Raw genomic sequence first — 27,501 nt, 5'->3', positions numbered from 1 at the left:
AAGCCACCTGTAGTCCATGGCTTCAGAAACCTGCTTTTCTGTAGAGCAAGGAGCACAAGAGACCTGGATATAGATTATTGGAGAAGGATTATCTGAGTCCTTGAATTTTCTTCTCTGGTCAATGGACAGTATTGGGTTCTCTGGAAACAAATGTGCCATAGAAATTGAATCTGTTGGAACGGCACTGTGACCATGTTTTCTGGCCTCCCTGCTAAATAACTCCTATGAGCTTCTGTTGGGAAATTATAGACATGCTTCTTTTGCCCTGCTCCCAGTTTTCCTCCTTACTTCAAGATTGTTTTTCTTGTTTTTTGAAGCCAAACAAAACCCACACTGTCAGTTACATTTTTGAGTGTTCTACTGCAAATTACCACTTTTACTCAGAGAAGATGAGAAATAAACCTTCTTAAAACTGTATCTGCTAATAATTAAGTTGCATTTTCTCACCTGTACCCAATTTATCAGTTACTTTTAATGATCTATAGTTCGTTATAACAGGTCCAAATCATGCATCAGTAGATTTTTTCATACCAGCTTTCATGATGCTGTTTGGAGCTGGAGGAATTTACTAGGCCTGATCCCAATGTTTACACCAATCAAAACCTGATGTCGCTTATGGCACGACTGGGCTAACGATGCTTAGTTACTGAATACTTGTCTTCTTAAAGTCCTCTAAATGATACGAATACTTTTGTGTGAAATCTGCTTGTAAAATTTTAAGTAAATCCTTAAAGTTAAACTTTTCTTCTACAGCAAAGTAGTATGTTCTAAAATTGTTGTGGAAATGTCTGTTGGTCTTTGTCACATGCCAGTCCGAGACTGGAGCGTGGTTCTCTTTGTATTCTCGGGAACAGAATGGAGACTCAAAACAGAGTCAAGAACCAAGGAACTTTATTTGCCCAACAATAAATCTGCGAATGCAAAGGGAGAGAGAGTGAGAGATAAAGAGTGAAAGGAAGGAAAGAAAGAGGAAAGAATGAAAGAGTTCACAGCAGTAGCTACCACCCCAGAGCTGCGGCGTCCCAACAGTCCAATTCATTTCCAAGTCTGGCAGGGGAACATTCTGTTCAATGTTAGTTGGTTCCGGTTTTTTAGAGCTGTTACAAGCTGTTCTGCTTAACCACACCTTCCACCCGGCAATGGTGTATGTGCCCAACATTCCTCAGGGGCCTTTGGGCACCTTGTTCCCCCTGACCCCAGGGCTGGGCACATGCACAGGGGTTTGGTTGAGTTTTGCAGGATCAGCCTCCCCCGTTGCTCCATGGCATCAGTCGGTTTGCTCCTTTAACAATGTAGAGGTAAATCTCTGCTGTGGCAGTGGTGTTACCTTCCTGCCTTAACAACGTATAGATAGATCATTCACTGTGGTGGTGGCGTGAGTTTCCTGCCATAGCAATGTTGAGACAACACATCTGCTGTGGCGATGGTGGGTCTCACCGGCGCAGCCTCTTACAGCGTTACAGAGCTGTTGTTTTTCTGGCTGCACAGTATCCTAAGTAGCAGTCAGATCCTTCAGGGACAGGGGAGAACAAAATCAGGTGTGTCTAAAGGCTACGTCTTTAACCCCGTGCTGCTTCCCACTGGAGAGAGCACCTGCAAGGGTTGACAAGGCTTGCTCTTGGTGTTAAGTCTTCTGGGAGGTCACTTTCATTGTCTCTTTTTCATGTCTTTCTGAATTTTCTTTTTTTCAAGTTTCAGCTTTGTGTTCTGTATCTGCTTGAGCAACTCCAGAGACTCGCGAATGGATTGAAATCCTGGTAGAAGAATAGAAAGAATTCATCAAATAGTGGTCGCTTTCAACACATTAAAAGAGCTTTCTTTTTCTTTGCAAAGGTTTCTGACCCACATTTAATACAGAGCACATCAAATCTATTTCAGCATTTTATTGAATACTATAGGCATGCCTGAGCAGCTTGGGTTGCAAGCTCCTTGCTATAGGACTTGTATCTTCCAATACATTGAACAATACCAAGCATGATTATGCATAGCAGTAAATTGCAATTGACATCAGATTTGCGGTGTGAAGGAAAGAAAATACTTTAAAACCTTTAAAACCAAGGGTATTGTTAGCTTTTAAAGCATTTTTTTTTTTCCCATTGAGCATTGGGTTTGTTTTTTCTGGTCTGGTGTTTTTTTAAGTCTGAAGTCCTTATTTTGAATCAAAGACTCTGTATTCCTATGGGATACTGACACTGCTGCAGCCCGCCTACCAGATAGCAAGGTTGGTGCCATGGGTATCCCAGAGTTGTAGCAGCTGTAAGAGTTACCCTTAATCTGAATCAGATGCTGGGTTTTAATGCAATTCTGGGAGAACAGGAGCTCAGCATCACTGGCTATGTGCTTGTGCAGCTGTACACAGGTGTATAAAAAGAGAGAGATGGCAATATGCAGACACGCTTTTTTCCAAAACAGAAATACAAAGCACCTGATACATCTTTGTGGCACCACTGTACAGTCAAATATTATTAAATATAGACTGGAAAAGTAGAATTGTAAGCTGCTGTTACCTAGCTGTTTCCAGGTTGCAATAACTTTCAAATTATGAAGTAGTAGTTCTTCACATTTGTCCAAGCATGTCACGTGTTAACTTATTAGCAAGCAAGCAGCCTAACAGTGGAGTAAAATTAATTCTCTTCCTCTTTTTATTTTTTGTTCTTAAACTGCTAATTGTAACATGGCAGCTGATGACATGTTTTTCTTTTTGCAACGGTTGTTTAATATGGTTTAATTTTGTTACTGCTACAGTCTAGATAGTGTTCAACCAAATTGCTGCATAGAATTTTATAAATTCCAGACATGTCTCTGATTTCCAAGATGCCAATCTGTGCTGAAGCACAAACAGCTGCTGAGACAGTCTAGAGGCTGCCTCTGTGCCCTTCAAGCTGCTCTGCACCTCTTCAGTGGCCTCTTTCCCCGCTTTTGGGGTCAGCCCCTGCCGGAGGAATGCCACGGGGAAGAGCAATCCTTGGACTTGAATTTGAACACAAGCATGGCCAAAGTTTGGTATAAACGGATTTACTCTGTTGTTAATTTCTGCAGGCAGGAATTTGAAATTAAGGACTCTCTCCTCTCAGCACCGGCATTTTCTATACTGACATTTCTTAGCCACAGCTTTCTTTAAGATGCCGTCCTGTGCTCACTCAGATGGTCTCGTAGACAACCAGGCCTTCCTGTGTCAAGCTGCGCAAAGACTTTGACTAATTTAGAGCTTGGTTTGCTACAGCCTTGGAGCAGAGCTTGTAGGTGGTTGCAGAGGATGAAGGAACTGGAGCTGAAGAGCTGGGGCCCTCAATCACAGACAGCTTGGAAGATGAGAGCCAGACACTTGAGTTTCAAGTGAGAACATGTAAGATGTGAAGCCCTTGTGTGATGATTTTCAGCCATCTGTTCTCATGAAGAGAGGGCTGAGTGATTTTTTGGGGGAAACTGATGTGTCCACTGTGTTTCCACGATCAGCTGCAAGTGGAGGGTACCACAGCAGCTACGTCTGAGTGACATAGGGCAGGTTACAGCAGGTGAAACCTGCCTTGGGAAGGCCGCGTGCTCAGTGCCAGGTGAAAGCCTTCCTAATTGCTGCTGAAAGTTGAACGGCCAGAATCATCTCAGATCGGTAAAGCAGTTCATGCTCTGTGGGAGCATTGCTGTGACTGCCCCAGGAAGCAGCTGCCGTGCATTCAGCAGCGTTATCTAACTGCTTCCCTCTCCACTTGCACAACGTATGGTCTGTGTCGGGAAGCTGTGACTCATCCAGATGCCTTTCTCCAGCTACTGTCGGTTGAGAACAAGAGTAAAGGATGGAAATGGTAGAAAACCATCAAACGCGCCCTCAGCAGCAGGATCTGTGCAAAACGGAATGACTTGTGCCTCCCAGCAAGGGTTAGGGGCTAACAGGAGAAATAGGTGCTCTTAAAAAATCTGGAAAACAGGTTGTGAAATTGCCTTTTAAAAGGTCTTACCCTGAGATTCTTAGGACGAGAAAGTAACCTGTGTGCACATGTCATGCTGTTTGCAAAGACAAGTGTGCTAACCCATACACCTCGGTCTTTGCAGATTGGGAGACAGAAATAGTAATGTTAATGTCTCTCTGTCTTTACTGTAACATATTTTCTGAAACAGCAAGTTACTGTATAAATTTATTCTTAAAATAAATTGCATGGAAGCCCATCCTCACCTGATCTGTATTCATTCTGGATTTCCTCAAGCTCCTTCCAGATCTGTCTTTCAAACCTGGTGATTCTTGCATGCAGGTTTTTTTCATCAGTTCTCATCTGGTTCAACTGCTTTTCATATTTCTGTGGCTTAGATGTTTGTTCTAGCTTTAATGACAGAAGTAGGAGCTTTTCTTCTACTCTTTTTTCTGCTCTTTCCTTTAAATACATAACACAGGTTTATAGTACATATAAACACATGCCCACATTAACCTGCCTCCTGCCAAACCATGCATTTAATTGGTCTTGCTTCCTAATCCCATGTGTGACAGCACATGAATAATCAATAAATGCAGGTGAGATTTGGTACCCTGGAGGATGCATCAATCCTCTCTTCCCCAACAAACCAAATAAACTGGGAAACTGAGGCTGGGCCAGGGCAAAGGTGCTTTTTAAATTATTATTTTATTTATTCATTCATTTAAGTCCACTGGTTTGTTGTTAGATTTTGCAATGGGAGACTGGGAACTCAAACCACCTATCTCAGGTTGCTTTCATGCACCCATCTCAAGTCCAAGCTTTCCAACCTAAGGGGTGCAACACTGGTGTAAACCCAGCTCAGCTGCTGGTGTAAATAAGGAGGCTGAGCCATGTAAGAGCTGCCTGAGGGATGGCAAGCAGCTCTCTCCCACTGCTGAGCACAGCACAGCTCTTGGAGACAATTCCCCCTCCTTGAGGCATGCTCGAACCTGAGCTGTGTGGCTGCCCACCCCTTCCTCGGTCTCCAAGTTGCACTGAGGCCAGTGGTCAACTCCAAATCTGGTCAGTATGGTCAAAATCCTCCGACCTTCTTTAGCCCTTGAGGCCCAAGGGAGTCCTGGGGCCAAGGCAATGGCTCTACCTCCCACGGAAGGTGTTTGCACACTCAGCAGAGCTGTCTGAACCCAAACAGAGTTTTAGCGTGGCGGTGGAACATGCTCTGAGTGTACAAACATTGCTGTGCAGTGCAGGTGGCTGCTGGAGTGAGTCAGCTCCAGGAACAACCGAGCTGCTGCTCTGCACACCCAGAACGGCTCCATCACCAGCACACAGCCTGCCAGATCCACCAGCCCCCAGCCCCGGCTGTGCTGGAGGCGCATCCCCCCAGCCCAGCCGAAGAGCGCAGACAGGGACGCTGCCGAGGGCAGCTGCCTGCACCGCAGGGCCCACGGCTGAGCTGGGACAAGTGCCCTCCTGGCACAGGTGGAAGCTCATCCCCAGCTGCTTTTCTCCAGTATTTGTGCTGAGGTTTCCTTAGCTCCCGAGGACTGAGATGTACTTCCAGAGGAGTGCCATGCAAGCCCCTGTGCATGTCTGTGCATACATGGAAAAACAAATGCATTCCTTATTCAACCTATTCAAGAGCGCTTTGAAAGCTCCGACTCCTGTTAACACTGTCTTTTTTGGCACAGCAGTCTCACTTAAGGGAGAGTAACTGCAGACCTTGGTGTGGTTTATGCAAAAATAATCACAAATGCTGTTAGTGGAGGGAGGGAACTCAAAGAGTAGCTTCAAGATAGAGGCTGACAAGATGGAAGTATTTTTATTATCTTCCTAGCTGCACTAAGTGTTGGTTGCATTGAGTAGAAGAGACCATCATCAGGCAGAATAAACGGAGACTAAAGTTCAGGAAAGAGCATTTTAGTTCAAAGCAACTTCTGATTCTGGTCTTTGATCAGCAACCTTCATCCTGGCTCTAAGACATTACGATCGTGTTTTGATCACTTTTGAACTCTGAAGTGCAAGGAACTGCACACAGCAAAGGAGGATAAGCTTTAAAAGCTGTGAAGGAATTAATTAAAAGGCATTGGTCCCATGCCAAGCACCAACTGCTGCTGTGGAACCGAAAAAAGCTGCGTTTTAATGTACCGACCGCAGGATGGTGAGGGTTTGTCTATATTTAAAGCCAGGCAGGATCTGCACAGACCCTCCCTTCCTTTTCTGAGCTTGTCAGTGAGTGAAACTGGCTGGTCAGTGGTGGCACCGATGCTCACCTTGGGACAGGAAAATGCCATGGTCAGGTATATCAGGGTTACACAGATGTGAAATTGTGCCTTAATCAGGGAAGAGTTTATTTCCTGGGATGCCCGGAGCATTCCATCCTCAGAAACAAGAATCACTTGGACGAAGCTCAAGCTGTGACTTTGTTGTTGGCCCGGTTTGAGCGAGATGTTGAGCCTTATGAATTTCCAGCTATCCCTTCCAAAATAAATTAACCTGTGATCACCTGATTTCTGTAACTCATTGCTTTGCTGGCTGCATCCCAAGGCAGCTGGTTCTGTGCTAGACCTCGGGCTTTGTGTGCGTTATTTGGTGCCTGCCGGGATGAAGGTGATGGGACCAGTGCTTCTTGCTCCCACTGCTGGCAGGGATGTGGGCCACCCCAGTGCCTCCACTGCCAGTTTCTTACCAGTCTCTCCTTCACCAAGTTAAGCAGCTGATGCCTGTGCTGTGCTTGATCTTCTTCAGAGCGTGCCTGCTGCGCCTCTGTCCACTTCCGATGAGTCTGTATCTGATCCCTGAAGTCACTTACAATACTTGTCAACCTAAAATTATGAGTATTTTTTTTAGTAACAAGACTGAGGCTTAGTCAGTGTTATGGAGGAGTCCTGAGTCACTTGAGTAAATTGCTTAAATTACTCCAAATCTCCTCAATAGTTTTCTTCCTAACAAGCCCTAAGCTCAATTATTTTATTAATCCTTACCTTGGAGGTTGTACCTACATGCCAAAATGTGATTTATGTATTGTGGTCTACTTTAGGAAAATATCTGAGGGCTGAAAAATGTTAATTTCCCATTTGAATTAACTCTGAAGCAGATGAAGAAACTGCACTATCCCACTGAACGTCAGCCACACCACTGGGCATCAGGGAGAGCAGCGCAGCCACTTGCGGTCTGAAAATGAAGTTCATAATGATAAAAAAAAAGTGTATAACTAACCCAAAAAGAGAATACAGAGTTGTCTTTGAGGCAGTAGGTGGATAGAAATGTAAAAGCCCACCCAGGACAGAGCAAGCAGCACCCGGAGAAGACAGGGAACCACAGGCAAGAGTGCTGAAAAAACATGCTGCTTGGGTCAAATCTGAAAAATGTCAAGTTAAAGGGAGCTGTATGGTTTCGATTTTGATTTTCTTGTGCTGAAACATGTAATTTACAGCATGAACCATGACAAGAGATGAACTTAGGTCCAAGCTGTAGTCATATATACAAATTTTCATGCTTGTGCATATGACCCGATTGTAGGACTGTCATGAAAAAAATTAATGTAATTGTATTCATTTCTAACACATACTTGAATGCAAACAATGATTGCTTAAAATTTGTTTGGGCCTCACGTAGGATACAAACCAACAGGTAAGGAGCAGAATTTTATAACCAGACCTAATGCTTACAGCACTTCTAATATTTAGTATCCCTTTTCAAAATGATGTTTGAGTTAAAGTATTTTTTATACAGAGTGATTGATAACAGCTCTGTATCAGTCTAATGAAGTGATAATTACCATCAACAGTTACTGTAAATGTGATAAAAAACACTAATGATAGCAAAATCTCTCTAAGTGGTATGTTACTGCCGTTTGCTACAGACCGTGTAATTTCAAGATCTTCTATATAAGCAGCCTGTTAGGTCACTTTATCACTATCACTCATTTTAGTAGTTCTACGATTTGACTTTTCATGAGACAAACATGTTGTTTTCATATAGAGTTTGTCATTTGTAGTCCTACTCTGAACACGCACACAGAGTTTGCTTCCTGAAGCACTCATCTTTGTTCACGAGGAAATAAAAGCATACTGTGAGAGCATGCTGATGATAGAGACCACCAATGATGACTACACTTTCATATCTATATGTGTAATCAGGATATTTCAATCCATCAGGCATAAAACCAAGGTCTCTTGCCATCGTTTGTGTTAGGATTACTGAACAGCTTTGGGGAATATCATTTAATGGGTGAATATGAATTAATGACGGGTGACAGAATTGATGATCAGGTTTGTTCAAGGGCTCCAACCCAAATTTTGCGTAGCTGGCAAGTGGCGTTTGACATTGCTTCAGTTTCCCTGACGCTGGAAAAGGAGGAAGAAGGAAATACTTAAATCTAAAAATTAATTACTTGAAACTGCGTTTAGACAACAGAATAAGATTTGGCTTGCCTCGGGGGGAAGGGGGAGAACTGCAGAAATAATTAATTTTATTTAAAATTATTTAACAAATACTGAAAATGACTGCTGTGAACCACACTAGCAGTACCGTGAGGTTACACTGCCTGTGTGGTCCAGACCAAATGATCACAACAGTCTTTCTGGGATGCAAATCCTGTGAACCACAGCCAGCACGTGGCTCTGCTGAGGAGGACAAAGGCGGCTGGGGCCCATCTCAAGGGACACACTTGACAATGGCGAGATGATGATGATGGTGATTTAACATTAATGACTTCTTATTAATAATAAAACACCAACATGTTTTATTTTATTTTAAACTTCCTTCGATTAGCATCCCTCCTACATGTAGCTTACAAAAATACATCTAGCAGCAGCAAGGCTCCAGGGGCAGATGATTTTCCATAGTCTTTGGCCCAGCAAAGCCCTGAAATATTAATAAGGGGACGCTTGTGGATAATTAATAAAAACATACTCCAGGAGAGCTACAACAAACCTTCACATGTGAAAACTGATCTTTTGCCAACTGAATTGACTTTCTGTGGTAGAATGCAGCTACTCCAACTTAACCAACCCTGAGAGATAAGCATCGCTTCCCTGCGAAGGGCTATATTTCTGAGCAAGGCACAACTCCCATGAAATACACTTAAAATTAATCTTTTTTAAAATTTTTTTTCTGGTAACATTATCAGTTTGTACATTTACAGTACAACTGCCAGACTGCAGTCAAAGATGACTAGGTCCCAGGCAGCTGCATGTCAACTGACAAGGTAACTCTGGGCTTTAAAGATGATTTAAACATGCCAAGATTTATGCGGAAGCTCCAGTCTGTTCCAGAAGTTAAATTTTATTTCAGCTCTATAAAAAGAATACATAAATCTGGTAGACTTCTAAAGGAGAAATATAAAAGGAGACAGACATTCCCCAAAAGGGCATGCCATTTTAATTAAATTTTATATTAACTAGAATAAAATCTCAATGTTTAGTAAATGCGTATTTTTTATTTTATGTTAAATACACAAAGCCAGCACTTCTCAGTGTTTGGAAAGTCAACTTTTTTCAAGCTTCCTGTTTCTGCTGACAGTGGCAGTAAGGTTTCATTAACTTTTGAGAAACTCAGCATTTACTTCAATTCAGTTTTCCAATTTCTTTCTTTTCTGGTGTTGTACCATTCCTTCGTCCCTCTTATTTTGTTTTCATTCCTTGTCCCTTTCATATCATCTTGATCTCCATCATCCACTGCTCTCTGCCTCCCTATTCCTTCTTCCCTTTTTCCGGTTTTAATTAATTGCTATTATTTCCCCATTCACACTGATTCTTTTTCCTGTTCTCTTGATAAGAACCTTCTTCTGTTTAAAGTTCAAGCCAATTTTTACTTCTGAATACAATTCAGATAAAATCTTAATTAAAATAAATCTTTATTCAATACTTCACCATTTTAAGGAGTGGAACTATTGCCTTTGAAATATCATTATTGCAGGATTATTATAATTAGATTTTAAATTATTTGTGCTGGCTCTGCTATTCATTGCTGGGCTGTTTTGCATTGTTCTTGATATGGATGCCAGATGCTTTTGTTCATTGCATCATTCCCTGGAGCTCCCTCCTCTCTAGAACTCACCAAGATTAAAATGACACTCTAAAAATACTTCTGCAGCCAGAATAGGAAAAATGTACTAGGTAAGTAAGGAACCAGTCACAAATCTGTGAGCGCATGTGGCTGTGCAGCTACTTCAGCCTTCTGCCCACCTTTCTTTGTCACCAGCACCCTTGCCCTGGGTGCCTGTCTTTGAAATGAGCTGACAGTATGCAAGTGCCTAAAGCAGATGTCTTGTTCTGCACATTAGGCAAGTCACAAATTAGCCCCAGTTATAATGGTAAATAGTGTCTTTGTATTTGGTGCCTTCTTTTTCAGTATGGAAAGTTAATTGGTTTCATACCTTTCTTCTTACAGGATGGCATTTAGTGCCCCATTTTAACAATTAGCTTGCAAGACAATATACTTTTGTTATGTATTTTCATTATTTTATGGCATAGATCTTCATTAACTGTCTCTTAGTGTTTTGAATGCATGTTAATTAATGGGTTTGTTTTGCTCTTTCATGGCAACCTGTTCATCACGCTAAAGCACTCAAGATGAATTATCATAATGAAAAACTCTCCATCACCTACTTGAAATCCAGAAGTTGCAATTTGTGATGTTGTTCTCCCTGGACTGTCTTTAAATTCGAGCTTTGATCAGAGTTGGAAGTCTCTATCTTGCCTAATAGCTGCATTACCTAATGAGAATTCAGCAGAGAAAGCCTTTATGAGCCAGACTACGAGCACTTACATTTAAATATGCATTATAATTGCAAGCATGGAAAAAACCAACTAACATCAAGGTACAACTACACAAAAATGAACCTTTCTCACAAGTAATTTCATTCAGTATTCAGTAAAGACTGAAGACTTGAGCTCAGAGTCACCAAGGCTGTAAGACATTCTGAAGTCAAATGTCTTTTTAGATGCAGGCTTCGCAATTAGATGCAGGGGTAAGCAACACTCACGTGGTTTGAACAGAGCATCGGGCACCACTCAGATCTCCCCAGCAGTGGCAGAAACCGAGGGGTAAATCCATGAAAGCGCATGCATGTTGCAAAGTGTTGGCTTCCCAACACCTAATGGCATCCCAAGAAGAGCAAAGAGAAACTCTCCAGCACTAACAGATGATCTGGTGGCTGCAGCACCCAGATGGTACCTGGGGGACCCTGTTCAAAGTGTCTGCCCCCACTGCCGCATCTGTGTTGGGGTGCACAGCCCCAGCTCTGCACAGCCCCAGGGTCTCTAGGCTGTGGGACTTCCCAGGTACCTAATGCTCTCTCAGACTTCTTTTGCTTGGAGATGCCCCTTTCACAGGATCATTCATTGTTGGGGTGAGGGGAAAATAGATTGCTTCACCAATGCAACCAGCAGGCTGAGAGCCCTCAGTTGGGATGCAGAGAACAAGGTGGACCTGCGAGGTGAAGCCAAGCACCCCGTGTCCTGCAGGAATGGACATGCAAGTGCTCGTGGCCTTGGCAGCAGTGGCCTGATCACGTTGGGGTCTATGGGCAGGAAAAGGTGGAAATACCCCATCTAAGAGTTGCAATTTCAGTCTTTGGAGGGCCTGGCAAGCCAAGGCCCTGAGCTGCCTGCCCATCACCTGCAGACACCTGGCTCTGCACATCACAGTTGGTGTGAAAATGTGATGCCCAGGGCTCCCGACACATTGGTGATACAGCACACTGGAGTGGTTTGGAAACACCGTGGATGCTCCAGCAACTGCATCCACTATTTCAAGAGAAGCTAGAAGTCCATGTGCCTCTGGAAGATGGCATGTGAGTGACTCAGGAGACTGGCAGCCACCAGAAACCCATTTCTCGTGTGACCCCTCACCATCCAAGGGTTTTCCCTGTGCAGCCTGGGTTACGTTACCTGCTGCTGCAGGTAAACACTTGATCTTGAAGAGCAGTCTGATGCAAGGGATGATGGATTCAGCCTGCCTACCCCTGGTTATTTGATGAATTAAAGCAGATGTGAAATCCCAGCAGATTTTATAAAATCTTATATAAAATCCCAGAAGTTTTTATACCTAATGAGTACCAAAAAAATCCCGGCAAGTAGATGCCACCACATGCTTGGTAACCATGGCACATCGACGTCAAAAAGGTGCCACTGAAGACTCATAATGTGTTGGTACCTCCTTCCTTTACAGCAACAGAAGAAAATTTTCTTTTCAGAAATTCTTTCCTTTCTTGTCTCCTACAGTCACTTGAGAGCAATTCTTTCCCTTTTCAGCTGAGGCAGTTCCTTCTGCATCCTGCTCCATGTCTACCCTGACTTATTTTCACATGAATTTGTGTACTGTTTCATGCAAATAACACAGACTTCCCTTCCCTGCTTCCAGGTACAGAAGAACATTTTTCATAGGTATTCAAGTGGACAGATGTCCAAACAGTGCCTTTTAACAGAATTCCAGGTAAATATCTTTGTTTAAGTTCTGTCATGAGTGATTTTTCCTTGGAGAAGAGGACCTTGGGTAGGCAAGGTACATGACAACTGGCATTGTGCCCTGTGCAACAGAAGATGCATTCAAAATATGGTAATGAGATTATATGCAATAACAGAGTGCATGAGAAATTGCATGTCCCACATCTGCTCAATCCTGGCAGGCACAGGTGACGTCTAGTTTGGAGCAGGAGCAGAAAGCCGTCATGCTGCAGGTTTAGAAAACTGAATTTTCTGGTACACCTGGATTGTAAAATATTACTGTTAATGCTCCCAATCCTGCTAGAGGCTTCAAAACCACTACTGAGCATAGCGAACCTCTTACATGCAAAGGCCACCTACATCCACTGTTGGCTTATGCACTCCATGGAGAAAAAAACCCCACCACACAGAAAAAAACACCATTTTCCACAACTTTTTCAGTGTTACAGTTTCAAAAGCCTTTGAAGCACTACCAAAATTAATATGGAATTAGATATATGCTATTAGATGCCTCCCTGCCACCACCCTAAAAATTAAAGAAAACAAGAGTGAATTTAGATGATCTTTTTAGTGCCAAAGTGTCTGCAACTGAAATTTCCAGACACCCTCAAATATAAATGATACTGAGAAACCGTAATGGGCCATTTATGATCTGAGGATCCCTATATCTTAGAATATTTTCATTATCTGTTATTAACTTACATCTATTATAAACACCACTACCAGGTGGACACCAGTGATGAGTAGTGTCCCTCAAGGGACTGGGACTGTTTTAAGCCTTCATCAGTGACATAGTGGGATGGAGCACACCACCCTCGGCAAGTTTGCAGATGACACCAAGCAGAGTCGTGCGGTTGGCATCCCTGAGGGACCTGGACAAGCTGGAGAAGTGGGCACATGTGAACTTCATGAGGTTCAACAGGGCCAAGTGCAAGGTCCTGCCTCTGGGTCAGGCAGCCCCCGGTCCAGTACAGGCTGGGGGTGAAGGGGTTGCGAGCAGCCCTGCCCAGAAGGACTTGGGGGTGCTGGGGGATGAACAGCTGGACGTGAGCCGGCAACGTGCGCTCGCAGCCCAGAAAGCCAACCGTGTCCTGGGCTGCATCACCAGCAGCAAGACTGGCAGGTCAAGGAAGGGGGTTCTGCTGCTCTACTCTGCTCTGGTGAGACCCCCGCTGCAGCGCTGCATCCAGCTCTGGGGTCCTCAGCACAGGAAAGACATGGACCTGTTGGAGCATGTCCAGAGGAGGCCATGGAGATGCTCAGAGGGCTGGAGCACCTCCCCTATGGAGACAGGCTGAGGGAGCTGGGCTTGCTCAGCCTAGAAAAGAGAAGGCTCAGGGAAGACCTTATAGTGGCCTTTTAGTACCTAAAGGGAGCCTACAAGAAAGCTGGAGAGGGACATTTTAGAAGGACATGTAGTGACAGGACAAGGGTTAATGGTTTTAAACTAAAAGAAGGTAGATTCAGACTAGATATAAAGAGGGTGGTGAGGCACTGGCACAGGTTGCCCAGAGCAGCTGTGGATGCCCTGTCCCTGGAAACATTCAAGGACAGGTTGGACGGGGCTGAGAGCAGCCTGATCTAGTGGAAGGTGTCCCTGCCCATTGCAGTGGGGTTGGACTACATGACCTTCAAAGGTTCCCTCCAACCCAAAGTATTCTATGATTCTATAGTATCATGGAAAACTTATTTTTTTATTAAAAATCCTGACATATTTAATAAATACTATATCAGTCTTCAATATTGGTCAGCAATTAGGAAAAGAAGCTGTATCTATGTGTGCATAGTCACCACTCACCAGATATTGCACTGGACGCTTCTCTACTCACCTTCTTCTCAAAATCGCCAACACAAGTTTTGAGGGCAGAGTGAAGGCCATAAATCTCTTTATCAGTCTTCTGGGCCTCACACCTGATGATTCTGATGTCTTCTGACAGCTTCGCAATGCTTGCCTCACACCTGTGGTCAAACCAGAGACGAAAGCCTGTGCAGGGGGCACTGGAGAGTGGCTGAAGGCAGGTGCCGGTCTCCATGCGCTGCTGCCAGCTCAAATCCATCGCCCCAGGACCACCCTGGCAAGTGGCAAAATAGGCAGAGACACCCCACTGCAACAACCCTGACCCCCGTCTGCTCCCAGACGTTACTGCCCATTACAATGCTGCTGGAACTACGGTGAGGAAGCAGGAGGCAGCTGGAGGGATGCCCTCCACTGCAGCAGTGATGCCCATGGGCTCCAGGGGGTCTGCAGGACCCATCCACAGCTCACCCTGCCAGACTGGGTCCCCCCTAAATTCCGCTCTGCGATCTCAATAAATCAAATCTGACACATAAATTAGGAGTCCAGTCTGAACTCTGAGCACCCCCAACTTTTGGGTGCTTACCAGGAGAGATGGCATCCTGCTGCCCCAACCCAGCCTGCAGCCTCTGCTGGCTGGACCCAGGTGTTGGGGAAGATCACTTTTACAGCAAAAAACCTTGCTGTTTTGTAAGAAGCATTTGTCATTTGCTATTTAAATGCTTGCAGTTGCGTTCCGCAAAATATCTTGTCACATTTAAAATTAACAAATAAATGATTTGAGGGCGGCAGCATGAACTGAGCAGCACAGGCACTGAATAACACTCAACGAGCTACTCTCGCCAGGTGGAAGGAATGGCTGTTTCAGCCCCTGTTTTTCACGTGTGTGTATATATCTATAAATCTATAAATCTCTCTCCATTTCCACACACACACATCGTGTATGTATAGTATCAGTATAGAGGTAAATATATATTAAAAATATATTTTTTTAATTTGATCAAGAAGATTTTCTTCTGTGTCTATGTAAATATACATATAACATTATATAGATACTTGACGTGAGCAAAGAGACACAGGCTTCCCCTCCTGCACCCCACCTTCACACTGTTGCCCCAGAAGTGACTGCCTGCCCCAGTGCTGGTAGTACTTAGAACAAGAGTGGGGGAAAAAATACCTTACAGGCACAAAGCAGTGCACAATTTCTTATAAATAACAGAATAAAAGTTGTGTGAAGAAAACAGGTAAGTTTTAAAATGCCAGAGAAATTATCCTCCAAAGCACCACCACTGAATACAGCTGGTGCTGTTGACAGGTAAAGGATCTAAAGAGAAATTTTGACAGTTTAAATAGACCAGTTTTTCGTCATCTCCTGATGATGCTTAGATATTGTGATACACCTACAGAGCTTGTAGATGAAGGACATTTTTTTTTTAATAAAGTTACTTCAGGTAATAGAGGCTTTGTACAAAGGCCAGAACTTCGATCAAAGAAACCATTGATTTGGAAAACAAGTACAAAATAGCTGCAAAGGTGAACATGGATGTGTGAACATGGAAAGGGAGGATGCTGCTTCGGAGCCGACTGCCACCACAGCTTCTCCCCCTGCAAAGCTAGAAAAGAAGCTAGGAGCTAGCGAGGGAGGGTGGTGGAGGACCATGGTCCTGGGGGTTGGAAGGTCCCCATCAGGACAGGGGACAAGCAGCACTGCAGTGGGCTGGGGGCTTCTTGTGCTGGTTGCGAATGTGGAGGCACACGAGCACAAATGACACAAAGCCGCTGTTGAGGTGCAAGGTTGCTGACTGACTGCACCCACAAGTAGACCAGCTCTTTCAACAGAGATCAGAGAGATCATGGCTTATCACTCCCTTAGGAAAATCCCACCCCAAGGCAACAACTGCAAGGCTTTGCAAGGGGTTGCAGAGTGTGAGAAAGATGAAGGTTAATGGATCTGTAGCAGTAAGAAGACATAACTTCCGTAACAAGAAAAGAAACCTGAATATTCTATGAGAATACTTTAAAACAGAGGATTTGACGACGGGATCCAAAAAGCTTGAAAACTAGGCTTGCAGCATGGGGTTAATGCAACTACACCTGCATTACTGCATAGCCTGAGGGGTGAGAGCCCTGCCTGGGGACCACCAGATGTGGCAAGCTTTGCAAAGACTCCCAGCACCACTGATGTGCCTTATGTCTCCACGTCTGCTCAGATCTCTTTTCCCTGCACATAATATCATTATTACACGCAAATTAGTTAAATGCATTATTGCAGTTCGGCAGATTGAGTCCCGAAAAGAGTGGGGATACTTGGAACTTGCTTAAATCTTGCTCTAATTTGGTATTTCATGTAGGAGACATTCTGCAGCTTGCAGTGAGATCATGGCTTTCCAGCTGTACAAAACAGAGGCTGGAGAGTGCACAAGCAGCCATGCAGATGGACTGGGAACAGTACAGAAAGTGTGCTCCTATGAGATTTGCATATAAATTAAAAATTAAAAGAAATAAAAGCCTCTGATGGTTGTATCAAAGGCTTTAATTAGAGACAGGAATATAGCTACCTGCTATATGTTCAAGGAGCTTTATCCTCCAAATTCATGGAAGGAACAGTATGTATTGGGCTGCTGTACTTGCCAAATTACTGCATTTTATGAAGGGTCAAGTAACTTCATGGGCATGCACCAGGGCTTTTGATTGTCTAGTGCTATGTTGGACTTACCCTCCAAGCAACAAAATGCTCACAAGAAAAATAAGTACAATATAACCATCTGTGAAAAGTTCATTATTTATTCATTTGTGCATTCATTTATTCTTTTGTTGGTGAGGCTGAAGAGAATGAATTAATATTTATCAGAAGTGTAGTTTATTTTACAGTTGATTACCTAATTCTTATTACTATAATACATATTCCCATGCCCAAAGGAATTCTTGTGAAGAGTAAGATATAAATAAAATATATAGTTAATTTAATGGGAATGCCACTATACAGGAGATGCTGGAGGCTGTGTTTTTTCGAAGATCACTCCTACTTGACACATAAATGTTTACATGGTGTAGAAATGTAGTCAAAAGGTCCAAGCATTAATGGACAACCACCTCAGTGGCTGGCAAAAGCTCTCCATCCATTTTTCAGGGAAAGACAGAGTAAAAGAATAGACACAACTTGAATTAGAAGAGCTAATTGTATTAATCCTTTACACATGGCAGAATACAGGAGGATGAATCATTGGCTGTGAGAAAGAGCAGTGGCTCCATTTAAGGTTCATTTCATCCCAAATACTCTTGGATTAAGGTTAGGGTACAAATCAAGAGGAAAACTGTCATCGTAAGTTTGCATTTGGAAGATTTCTATTAATTCAATAAACGTAAATGATATGAACACATGCATTTGTCTCCAGCAAGCCTGGGCTCTACTTAACACACATAGCAATTTTAAATCCTGAAACTCAAGAGCAAAGAAACGTGAAAAATCACAATATTAATCATCACTGTAATGGCAGTCCTCTGTTATGTCAATTTTGGCTCACCCCTCAGCCACGACCCTGGGGGCAGGCACCCAGTTGAGGACTGGTATTTCCAGAGGGGAACTTCCACAGAAAGAAAAACATGAAAGTGCTGATGATTCATGAATCACATAAAACTGTACTATGCTTTAGCTTAACGACAATCATTTGCATAACACTGCATTATATTATTGCTGTTGAAATGCTGCTAACACACCAGATCTGGCTCTGCAATACCAGCAGGTTTTGACGAAGCTTGAAAACCTGTCATTTTCCCTTTTTCTCACCTTAAAAATAAATAAGGTCTAAGGACTTAGTTTCCAGCATGCTAAGATAATGACTTTGGTGCCCTCAGAATAGGTTTTTATGTGCAATATGTGTTTTGGGACCCTTCCTTCTACCTGTGGAAAAGGCCAGCCAGTGCACCTGAAAAATCGGCAAGAAAGGAAGAGAAAGCGGGACCCCGTAAAAAGTGTTGTGGACCTCCACGAGCACTTGACCTCCAGTTTCTTGGTTTGTTTGTATTTTTTTTTTCTTTATGCAAGTAGAAGTGGACTGGTCATTTTTTTCCCCCACAGTTACCCTGTTTTCCTGATTTCCCCAAGTGCTTTTGCTTTTCTCTGCTGCAGGCAATCACTGAAGCACAGTAGCTGGGAGCAAGCCCCCGTGCAGCTGATGAAGGGAAGGATCTCACCTAGGAAAACACCAGGAAAAGTGAAGCAATACACTTCACCCATCAAATGTTACAGGTTTGCTAAAAGCATATCATCCAGAGAGCCTGCCAACCTGAATTTGAAAACATCAGGAGACTTGCAGGAAGGATCATTTTGTGCCAATGCTAATCAGCCACAGGATTAAAAAAAAAATCCATCTTTTTCCTGCCAACTTTGAATGTGTTGGCTTCAGCATCTGATTTTGGATTTTTGGGTGTCTGCAATAGTCTGGAGTCCTTCAGTATCCTATGATTGTTTTCCTTTCTCTCCTGGTAGTTATACATGGGAATGAATACATCTCTGGATTTATTTTTTTCTATAAACTATACATAGATGTATACTTCTGTCAGGCAGAATTTTTCCTCGTTCTACCATCACATTCCTGGCTCTCCTTTACACCATAACACGTTTTTAACTTCATAAAGGGGACTCTGGGCTCAGCACAGTATTCTGGTTTCAATCTCTGTGCGACGTGTAGAGCTAAAATGCACCCCCTGTTTATTGGTCCCCTGCTTCTTTTGCCCGAGACCACACTCCTGGCATTTCTGATGCCGCATTGTTGTAAGAGCTCACGGTGAGTTATTTACCTGCTGTATTCCCCAAACTTCTCACTTGTGAAACAGTCTCTCACTGGGTTTATGAAGTACATTTTTCTCAACCAGCCCACATTGCTAATATTCCTAGTTATTCTCTATGACCACCTTGTCCTCACTTGACCAATTTTTGTGTTATCCACAAATGTCAGCATCAGAAGCATATGACTGGCCTCTGGAGGAAAAAAATGCACTAGGAACATGCCATAATGATTACATTTTTGAATATATCAGTTCAGACAGTTCCTAATCCATGTGCTCTCTTGATACTACATAGCAGAGTTTCACTTCGTCTTTCTTTAATCATAATATTTTGTGTTTCGAAGTGCCCCATGGAACTTCACCTGTTACATACATGCAATTACTTGTACCAATGAAAACTCATAATCTCACCAAAGGAAATTGTTTGCTCAACGAGACCTACTTTCCAAGACAGGAAGAAAAGATTTTACTGAAACAACAGGAGAGTTTAAGTAGGAGGAAACAACCACTGGAGTCTAGCCAGACTGGAGAAGAAAAAAAATCCCCAAAATGTTAAGTGTGTGATGAAGAATGAAACAGGAAAATATAGTTATTTTTCCCTGGCTTGATAATTTTCTAACATGGAGAGCGTGAAAGCACAGATCTGGCACTAAAATGGAGACATAAAATGAGTGCGAAGTACATTTATGCCCACTCTGAATCTGCTCTGCACAAATTGACTAGCAGAGATGAAAATGAGGGCCGTGATGCATTCCTTACCTTGCCACTCTTCCTCGCAGGTCTCCAAGACCTTGGATGTATTTATAGTCCAGACTCTGAACCGCAAAATTAGTTTCTACTGCGACACCATCCCTTGTCCTTATTTGCCTCTCCAAAACCTGTAAATTCAAGACCATTAATGCACTTTTGGTTTTCTGCTTTGGATTTTTTTTTTTTTTCCATTTAAAAATTGGGTTTGAAAGCACCACTTACAGCAGCAGGTCTGAAAGCTTCTGTTTCTTTCTTGGAGAAAGTAACAGTGTATTTTTCTCAAAAAACTTTATCTGCATAAATAATATGTCCATTTTTGCCTTTAAAAATCTGCTCTATGTTGAAAAGTCTAGCACACAAGAAGTAGGAAATGGAAACATGGGGAAATCAATTTTATTCTCCCCCTCAAATGTCTGCAGTACAGCACAGCCCTTAATAAATAACATACTGTTTTTTTAAAGTCAGTCTCTTTTTTCAACAGAGGATACCAAGTGTTTCGAGGAGCGAGTCAATAGCTAAGCTGAGTGTTTTGCAGCAACCTGAGGGCATCACAGCAAGGCTTTGCAGGGTGGGCAAGGCAGAGCAGAGATGGCTGCAGAATCTCTGCCCCGAGCAGAGGCTGCCCACGCTGCAAATGCACGAATGCTTAGTCCAAGCTAATGCACCTCACCTGGCAAAGTAAAAATATGTTTTTAATGCACATAGGCCTGTGCAGGGCAGGTTTTGGCTCCAGTGAAGGCACGGACCCTGCTGGTAAAGCGCATTACAGATGTACCCACCCAGCCCTGAGCAAGGATGTGTGTGTCAGTATAAGCAGCTCTTTAATGTCTTGTTTTACCCTTGTTGCTCGGTATGTGGCCTGATATCTGATTTATTGCACAGAATTAAAAGTCTGATCTAAAGATGGAAGGAGTAATTGCCCTGTAGGCTTTTCTGAAGTGGCTCATCCTGATGGTATCTGAATGTGTCACAAGCATTAATTTTAGCAAGCCCTTGTGCAGCTTCTGTGACCTTTTACAGATACAGAGCGGAACAGGGGAATGATTGCTAAAACCTCCCAATTTTACTTCCCAAGCTGAAAGAAGAGGCCTGGGGCTGATACTTCAGTGTAATTCAGCACTACACAGCACTTCACCTGGTCTAAGCACTGCTGTAACCTTTTTAGGCAAATACCCTATTTGTGCTAGAAGAGTGGCTTTTATTGGCTTTTTGTTTGAAATTTTCCCGATTTGGGTTTTTTTTTGTGTGTGTGTTTTTAATGATATAGGAAAGGACAAATATCAGGGGAAATTTAAACCACAGAATGCTTGAAGTTTGGCAAAGTTGTTGCAGATGGGTTTGCCCGCCCTGTGGGTCACACAGGCTCGTCCCAGTACCGGGGCTGTGGGAGGGCACAGGGGCAGTCTGGCTGGGTTTCAGCAGGTTTGTGCTGGTGCCCCAAGTTCGTGTGTCTGGATGTGGTGTCTGAGCCTGTTCCCCTGCAGATGTGCCCCTGCAATCGGAGTCTGGGCAAACATCTCCCAGGCTGCTGCACGCAGGGGAGGTGCGGTAGCATGTGCAAATACCCCTCCTGCTGAGTCCCCGTGCAGCACCACCATCCCACTTCTCCAGCAAAAGTGAGGCTCTTTGGCATCCATCAAAAGTGGGGCACAGGTGAGTGCAGAAAGCTGTAATAACTCTGAAGTAAAACATAATTCAAGTCTGTCATTTATGCAGTTATTCCTGAATAATCCTGGCCTCCCTGCACGCGGAGTGTGGATAACTGAAATACTGAGCACACTGGACATCACTATTTCTGCTCTGCGTCAGGAAATAATTTTCTCAAAGGGTTGAATACACTGCACAACTCAAGTGTGCTTTTGGCAGTGTACATGGCAATGCAAGTCTGATGCCACAAGTCTGCAAAGACAGAGGCATTGCATGGGACCACCGCTCCCTCACTGGCAAAAGCAGCGTGAGACACTTGTTCCTTAGGATGGAAAGCAGCAGCCTCCTGTTTATTGAGGGAAATCAATATTCTTCTACTCCATCTAGCTCCCCAGGCTCCTAACAGTGCTCCCACCCCACAGTTCACCCCCCCCTCCCCCCCGGGCAAAGGAGAGCCATGTGCACCATGCCATCCTTGCAGCTGGTGGTCACCCCTTGGCCTGTGTGCAAGCCCTGGGCTGAGGCATGGCTGCTCACAGTTGTTACCAGAGGTGATGCCAGGCACGCCTCCCCTCTGCCCTGAGGTTTTTAGTATTGATGTTTTTCTCGTGCAGTTTGCAATCCTGTCCTGGGATGGTGAAGGATGTCTTTGTCAAGGGACTGGTCATTTTGCACCTGGCACTGGTTGATTTGACATCCCTGATGTGGGGGCAGCGGGGGCATTTTTCTGGCTCTGGCAGAAGCATGTGCGTACTGGGGCTTGGCTTCATTCCTGATGGCAACAGCATGCCAGCCTTTTCCCCAGAGCAGGCTTTTTTGAAGGATGTTCTTCCTGCTTTGGGGAAGATTTGGAGTACGAGTGAGTCATGTTTCCTGGTGGATCTGGTTTTTTTGGTTTTTTTAAAATGCTTGAGAAATCAACATTGCCCAACCGGCCTCATTTGCTGCGTGCCAGGAGCGATTCCCCAAACCTCCACGAATTCTGTAGTGGCTTTGATTGACATGTCCCACTGTGCTGTTTTCTGTGCTGTCGCTGCTCTACCTTTATCAAATCCTCACCACCAAAGTACGCAAAGAAAACACACACCTGAGATTAGGACCTAGAGAAGAGTCATTTCCAACCAAGGGAAAAGACCAGAATTAGGTGCTAATAGCATCTTAGGCATTTTTCTAGCAAAACAGTCCTGTACAGACTTGATCTGAGTAGGGTTAGAGGAATTGGATGATCTAAAATAAGTGGGTTTATAGCATGTATCACCATAGTATCAAAATCTTGAAAATAAAATTGAAAATAAAATCAGCATGAAATGAATGCAGACCCTAGTTTGTATTCAGATTAATTTCAGGTGAGCCACGACCACCTATTTCTTAAGATAAAGGTGCAGAAGATCAAATACTTCTCCAAGTACATGAAAAACAAAACATATTGTGAATTTAGTGGTATTTGTAAGACATTTAACACTTCAGAGAACAAAACCAATTCCTGGAGAAGTCTATTTCAGGATATTTTTGTACTTTACATCTCTGCCCAAAGAAGGTGTTGGTAAATTTCACATATAAATTTGACAAAAAAGAGCAAATAATCAAAGGTATTTAGCCAGAACAAGGGCATCCCATGCATTTCCAGCACAGAACCATCAGTAAACTCAAAATAAAACATGAACCTGAACCTTCATTCTAGTCTGCACTGAGCTTTGTGAAAAGCTTCAGGAATATTGGATTATGTCTGCATGCAGAAGTTTATATAAAGTAGTAGAACATCTGCACTGGCAAAACTGGGTAAACCCAAAACCGAGCCTTGATATTACACATGAGATGAAAATACAGCATGCTTCTTATTTCCCTCAAACTCAATCTCCTGCACTCGAACAAAACTGAGAGCAAATAGAATCTGAAACTTTGAATCAAAACATGACCAAAACTCTTAATCTGCTTTTAAATTCATTTTGCTTTCCTTTTTTTTTTTTTTTTCCTCTTTACTTTCCCTAGACCCCTCCCTTCTGTTTTCAACAAGTAACTGCAAGTGCCACTATACCAGAAAAAAACAGAATTTGACTAAAAGATAGTGGTCAGGTTGAGTATTTTTCTGCTCCTGAAGCCAATATTAGTGCTGAATGGACCACGGGCTAGAGCTGCATCACTAAAGCAGGGAAATGCTCCTCAGCACGTATTACCTCAATGTCCTGGCTGAGCTTTTTAACAATGCTCGTAATGGTCTGGACGTGATTTTCCAGCAGCTGCCGGGCAGCAGTCTCCCCATGCTGATAACCTTTGCTTCCCTGGAGGCAGGAGACGATGTTGTCTTTGATTCGGAAAGTCTGATGGAGAAGGAAAGCTGTGGTCCTCTCCTGGCTGGATAACCGCTCTTCCAGCTGGCAAGCCCTGTCTCCAGGGCAAGGAGGAGGGGAAGGGTCTTTCCTGTGAACACCAAAAAACCCGGGTGTCACACCAGTCATGGCAAGCGAGCTGAGGGATGTGAGTGTTGGCAGTCTCCTGTCCACAGTGAGACCAGTCTCAGCCCCAGTTGTCCAGACTGTCTTTCCTACCAGGGGCTTTGATGCTCCCATGCATTGCTTACATATCTCTGCAATACCATTATTAATAACAACCTCTCCACACATGGCTAACATTTGGGCATTGGTCCCACTAACAGTTATGGAGATGTAAATGACTTTTTTGCAGCTGTTAAGCAAAACACATACAGCTTAAGGGCCTGGGCTTATTTTCAGAGGCTTTGAGGTACTTGGATAATATGTCACCATTGAAATCCTTATTTTACGCTTTTCCTATGTAATTTCAAATAAAGGCAAAAATTAATACATCCAGTGACCACCTCCAAAAACACCTCCATGGATGTGGCAATGCTCGTGCAGAGCGTCCCCAGGAACACCCCCCGGCCAAGAGGGCGAAAGGACAGCTGATGCCAAGTACAGCAGTGCTAGAGTTTGGTTTTCCTTTGTATTATTTACATCTACCCACTGGAAAGACGCCTGATAGCCTAATAGTTTTCTTACAGATACCCCCCTCCCCACTTGCCTGCTGAAACCCAGAGGACTGAGCCAGGGGCTCAAATACGCTCAGTGGAACTGCTTATAAATATAGAAGAGAGGAAAGATGTTGCAAGGATTTGAAAGTGGCAGGTACAGAATGAAGCTCAATTTAGACAGGCACAGTCTGGAGCTTGAGGAAAACTAGTCAGTGATTACTTTTTTGTGAGAGAGATTTAGTTACTGCAGAACTTTAGGTTTGCAAGTTATTCAGAAAATGAAGTTTGTTTTATATCTTAGTTTAACCTGAATGGCATATTTTTTATGCTCTCAATGCTATATGAAGTACCCTTTCATCACTCAGTTTAGCTAAACCCTGTAGCTTAATGATGAAGAAAAATACACAGTTAGTCATACGGGAAAGAAGTCATACACATTTTCTCTTGCTCTCTGCTTTTAGACTGCTATAAATAAAGGTTCTGATGTAAAAATAATTTTTTAAAAAAGAAAGGCGAAGAGAAGAGAGTTCAGCTACCACACTCGATCAATACACAAAATGCAAAGATGACAGTTTAATGACTGAAGTGCGCCGAAGGATGCTCTGCAGCAAATTTTACAGCCATATGGGTTGTAATGATGTTCTGCAACTGGCTTATGTCTGTGTGCACCAGGAGCTACTTTACATTTGTCTGTGCAATTAAGGTTTTAAAATAAACATAACCTTCGGCAGCCATGAAGTACCCACAAGATCTCAATGCTTAATTTCAATCTCTTCTTGGTAAAAAACAAATATCAAAATGACCAGTTGAGGCTGTGTGAGCTCTTTTCTACTTGTGACAGCCAGAAGTCACTAGTTGAAAATTAAGTGCCTCCACAATCTATTTTTCCCTCTTCAGTTTTCACAAGCATCTCGTTTCTTACAAAACTTCATTTAAAAAAAAAAAAAAGACAAAAAAAAGACACTATTTTAGAGGAAAATGGTTGCATGGGAATGTAAGTTCAGTGAAGTCCACTGGTGTACAGCTTACCCCTCCACAGTCAGTCTCAAGACTTAGGCTCAAGGTCTGGTTACAGCAGCTTGAGAAGTTACACAGTCTTACCTCACTCATCTATGACCATGACTGTAGACCATAGTACATGTGGAACAGGGCACCTTAGCTCAAAGCACTCTTAGGTAAGTCAGAAAGAAGTCTTACTACGCTGCATTTTTATGCATGCAGCCAGCTGCATGCACCACGGCTCCGCTGGCGTACGGCAATGCAAGAGCAATGGCTCGATCTGAGCCAGAGCCCTGCTGAGGAGGTGCAAAGAACTTAAATGCGTGATCTCTGAAGCTTTATTCCCCTTACCCTTTCTGCCTTTTCACCCGCCTTGCAGACAGTTTCCTCCTGAATTCCCCTTGGACCCTCATGAGTTGCTGAGCTGGTCCAGTGACTCTGGTGACCAGAAGAGATGGGTCATTGCTCAGTTTGCTCTCCCATCCCTCTCTCCTGCTCTTTCCTCTGCTCCCTTTTTCTGCCTCCAGCCACTTAGTTCCATTTTTGCATCAAGATCAGCAGTGGGGGGTTGGGGGGATGCCATGGAGAGAGGGCGGAGGAGGCAGCAAAAGGAAAAAAAAAAAACAACCACAAAAACCCCTGAAACCAGCAGCTACTGATCAGGCTAAAGAGAAGTTTTGCTGTCATGATTACTGTCTCAAGCCCCTCATGAAGTGATGAAGCCTGCAGGATGCCTGTCAGAGCCAGCACCCAAACCTGGGGGGCTTCCAAGCCTTTTCATATCACTGGCCTGGAAGCCCCTGCCAGCCGGCTGGACCCCCACCAGCTCCTAGTGCATCTCTAAACACAAACGCCCAAGAGCACAGGAGATACCTACCTTGCATCAGCTTCCATAAATATCTTCTTCCTCATTATGACGCTGGCTCTGTCATCACCCTCTACCCTCTGTCACCTTGTGTCAGTTTGAAGGGTTGTATGCATAATCAGGGTGATAAAACACCCTCAACCCTCTGTCGGTACTGGGAGATTTACCAAAGATGCAGATCTGTCATTTGCAGAAATTAACTTCTGCTACAAACCTCAGTGGCCTTCTAATCTAATGCAAATTTGAGGTATGACTTTGTTTGGCTTTAGTAGAACTAACATGGATTTAGGGGGTCCAAGCCACTTTGATTTATTAATGACCTTGAAAAGAGCTGAGTGTGTGCAGTAAGCTAACCCTGCAGTCTGCTGCTCTAAATACATCAATTATTATTATCAGTCATAATTAACCACTAAGTAGAGAAGCCAAGAAGGTTTTCAGATTCCAAGGGCTTCATAGGCTAGAAGTACTTTACACCAGTTGCTCCTCACACACCAGGATGCTTTCTGCAAGCAGAGCCACCTCCTGTGGCTCAGGACCAAGCAGAGGAAACACTCTACTCTCCAGCTGTTGAAGGTGCTAAAGCATATGCACTACTGGCCTTGAGTACACAGGCATTGCAAGCAGAGATACTGCCAGAAAATGAAGGAGGCTGACTGAAATAAAAGCTCCCTGGTCCTGGATAAGTTGCTCCCACGAGGCTCAGGTTTAGAGAGACAGGAGGAACTGGCTGTATTGGAAGACATCCCAAAGCCTGAGCTCAGGTGCTCATGGGATGTCCAAGAGAAAGCATACCAAGCAATTGAAAGAGGAAAACAAAGTGGGGAAGCAGGGTTAGTTGGATTAGATCTGCAGGCTGGGTCTGGAGGCTGTGGCTGGCAGAGGTGACAGGAGCTGTGTGGAGATGAGAAGAGGAGAGCTAAGGGGTAGGCGAAGGCAATACAGGTCATACTGCTTTCATTTTGCCAAGTAGGAGAAAAAAGGAAGTGCCTCTGCGTGATAGCCCCAGCCTCTCTCCTAGCCTTGACAAGTGTCACTGGAGAGGTGCAGAGGCACCCGGAGGTACCCCAGTGCACCTGACTGGCATATTCACATCCCTGTTCTGGAAATGTCTCCAGGACAGACAAAACCAGAGCTTGCCACAGGCTGCTGGAGACCACACTAACTTCTTGTACTAAGCACAGCCCGGTTCAAAGCATGGTTCTGTGAACCAACTGCAGTTCCCAGAGTCTGCAGTTTTACTGCCCCTCACTAAATAATCCCTCTTCCCTCTCACGTCTCCCATGACCCTTCCCACCCTCCAACCGGGATGC

General features: G+C 43.8%; 1 protein-coding gene across 1 annotated transcript; it reads right to left on the bottom strand.

Moving 5' to 3' along the window:
* Positions 1-1,647: 1,647 nt before the first annotated feature.
* Positions 1,648-26,238, bottom strand: FAM81B (family with sequence similarity 81 member B). Its single transcript, XM_055790994.1, has 8 exons — positions 26,204-26,238; positions 23,516-24,023; positions 19,704-19,822; positions 14,191-14,320; positions 10,523-10,629; positions 6,598-6,733; positions 4,172-4,367; positions 1,648-1,754 (listed from the first exon to the last, which is right to left on the bottom strand). The coding sequence occupies exons 1-8, from the start codon at positions 26,236-26,238 to the stop codon at positions 1,648-1,650; spliced, it is 1,338 nt and encodes a 445-aa protein (XP_055646969.1).
* Between the last annotated feature and the right edge of the window lie 1,263 nt (positions 26,239-27,501).

The sequence above is a fragment of the Falco peregrinus genome, chromosome Z (genome assembly GCF_023634155.1).
Source record: "Falco peregrinus isolate bFalPer1 chromosome Z, bFalPer1.pri, whole genome shotgun sequence".
NCBI lineage: Eukaryota > Metazoa > Chordata > Aves > Falconiformes > Falconidae > Falco > Falco peregrinus.
This window is presented reverse-complemented; position numbering and strand designations above follow the sequence as displayed.

What these genes read in the sequence shown, in the direction of transcription:
- FAM81B (XM_055790994.1), bottom strand. Translation starts at nt 26,238, where the DNA reads ATGAGGAAGAAGATATTTATGGAAGCTGATGCAAG. An exon ending in CTGCGAGGAAGAGTGGCAAG is followed by an intron (nt 14,321 to 19,703) that starts GTAAGGAATGCA and finishes GTTTGACCACAG; the next exon opens with GTGTGAGGCAAGCATTGCGA. An exon ending in TTGCAACTTCTGGATTTCAA is followed by an intron (nt 6,734 to 10,522) that starts GTAGGTGATGGA and finishes TCATAATTTTAG; the next exon opens with GTTGACAAGTATTGTAAGTG.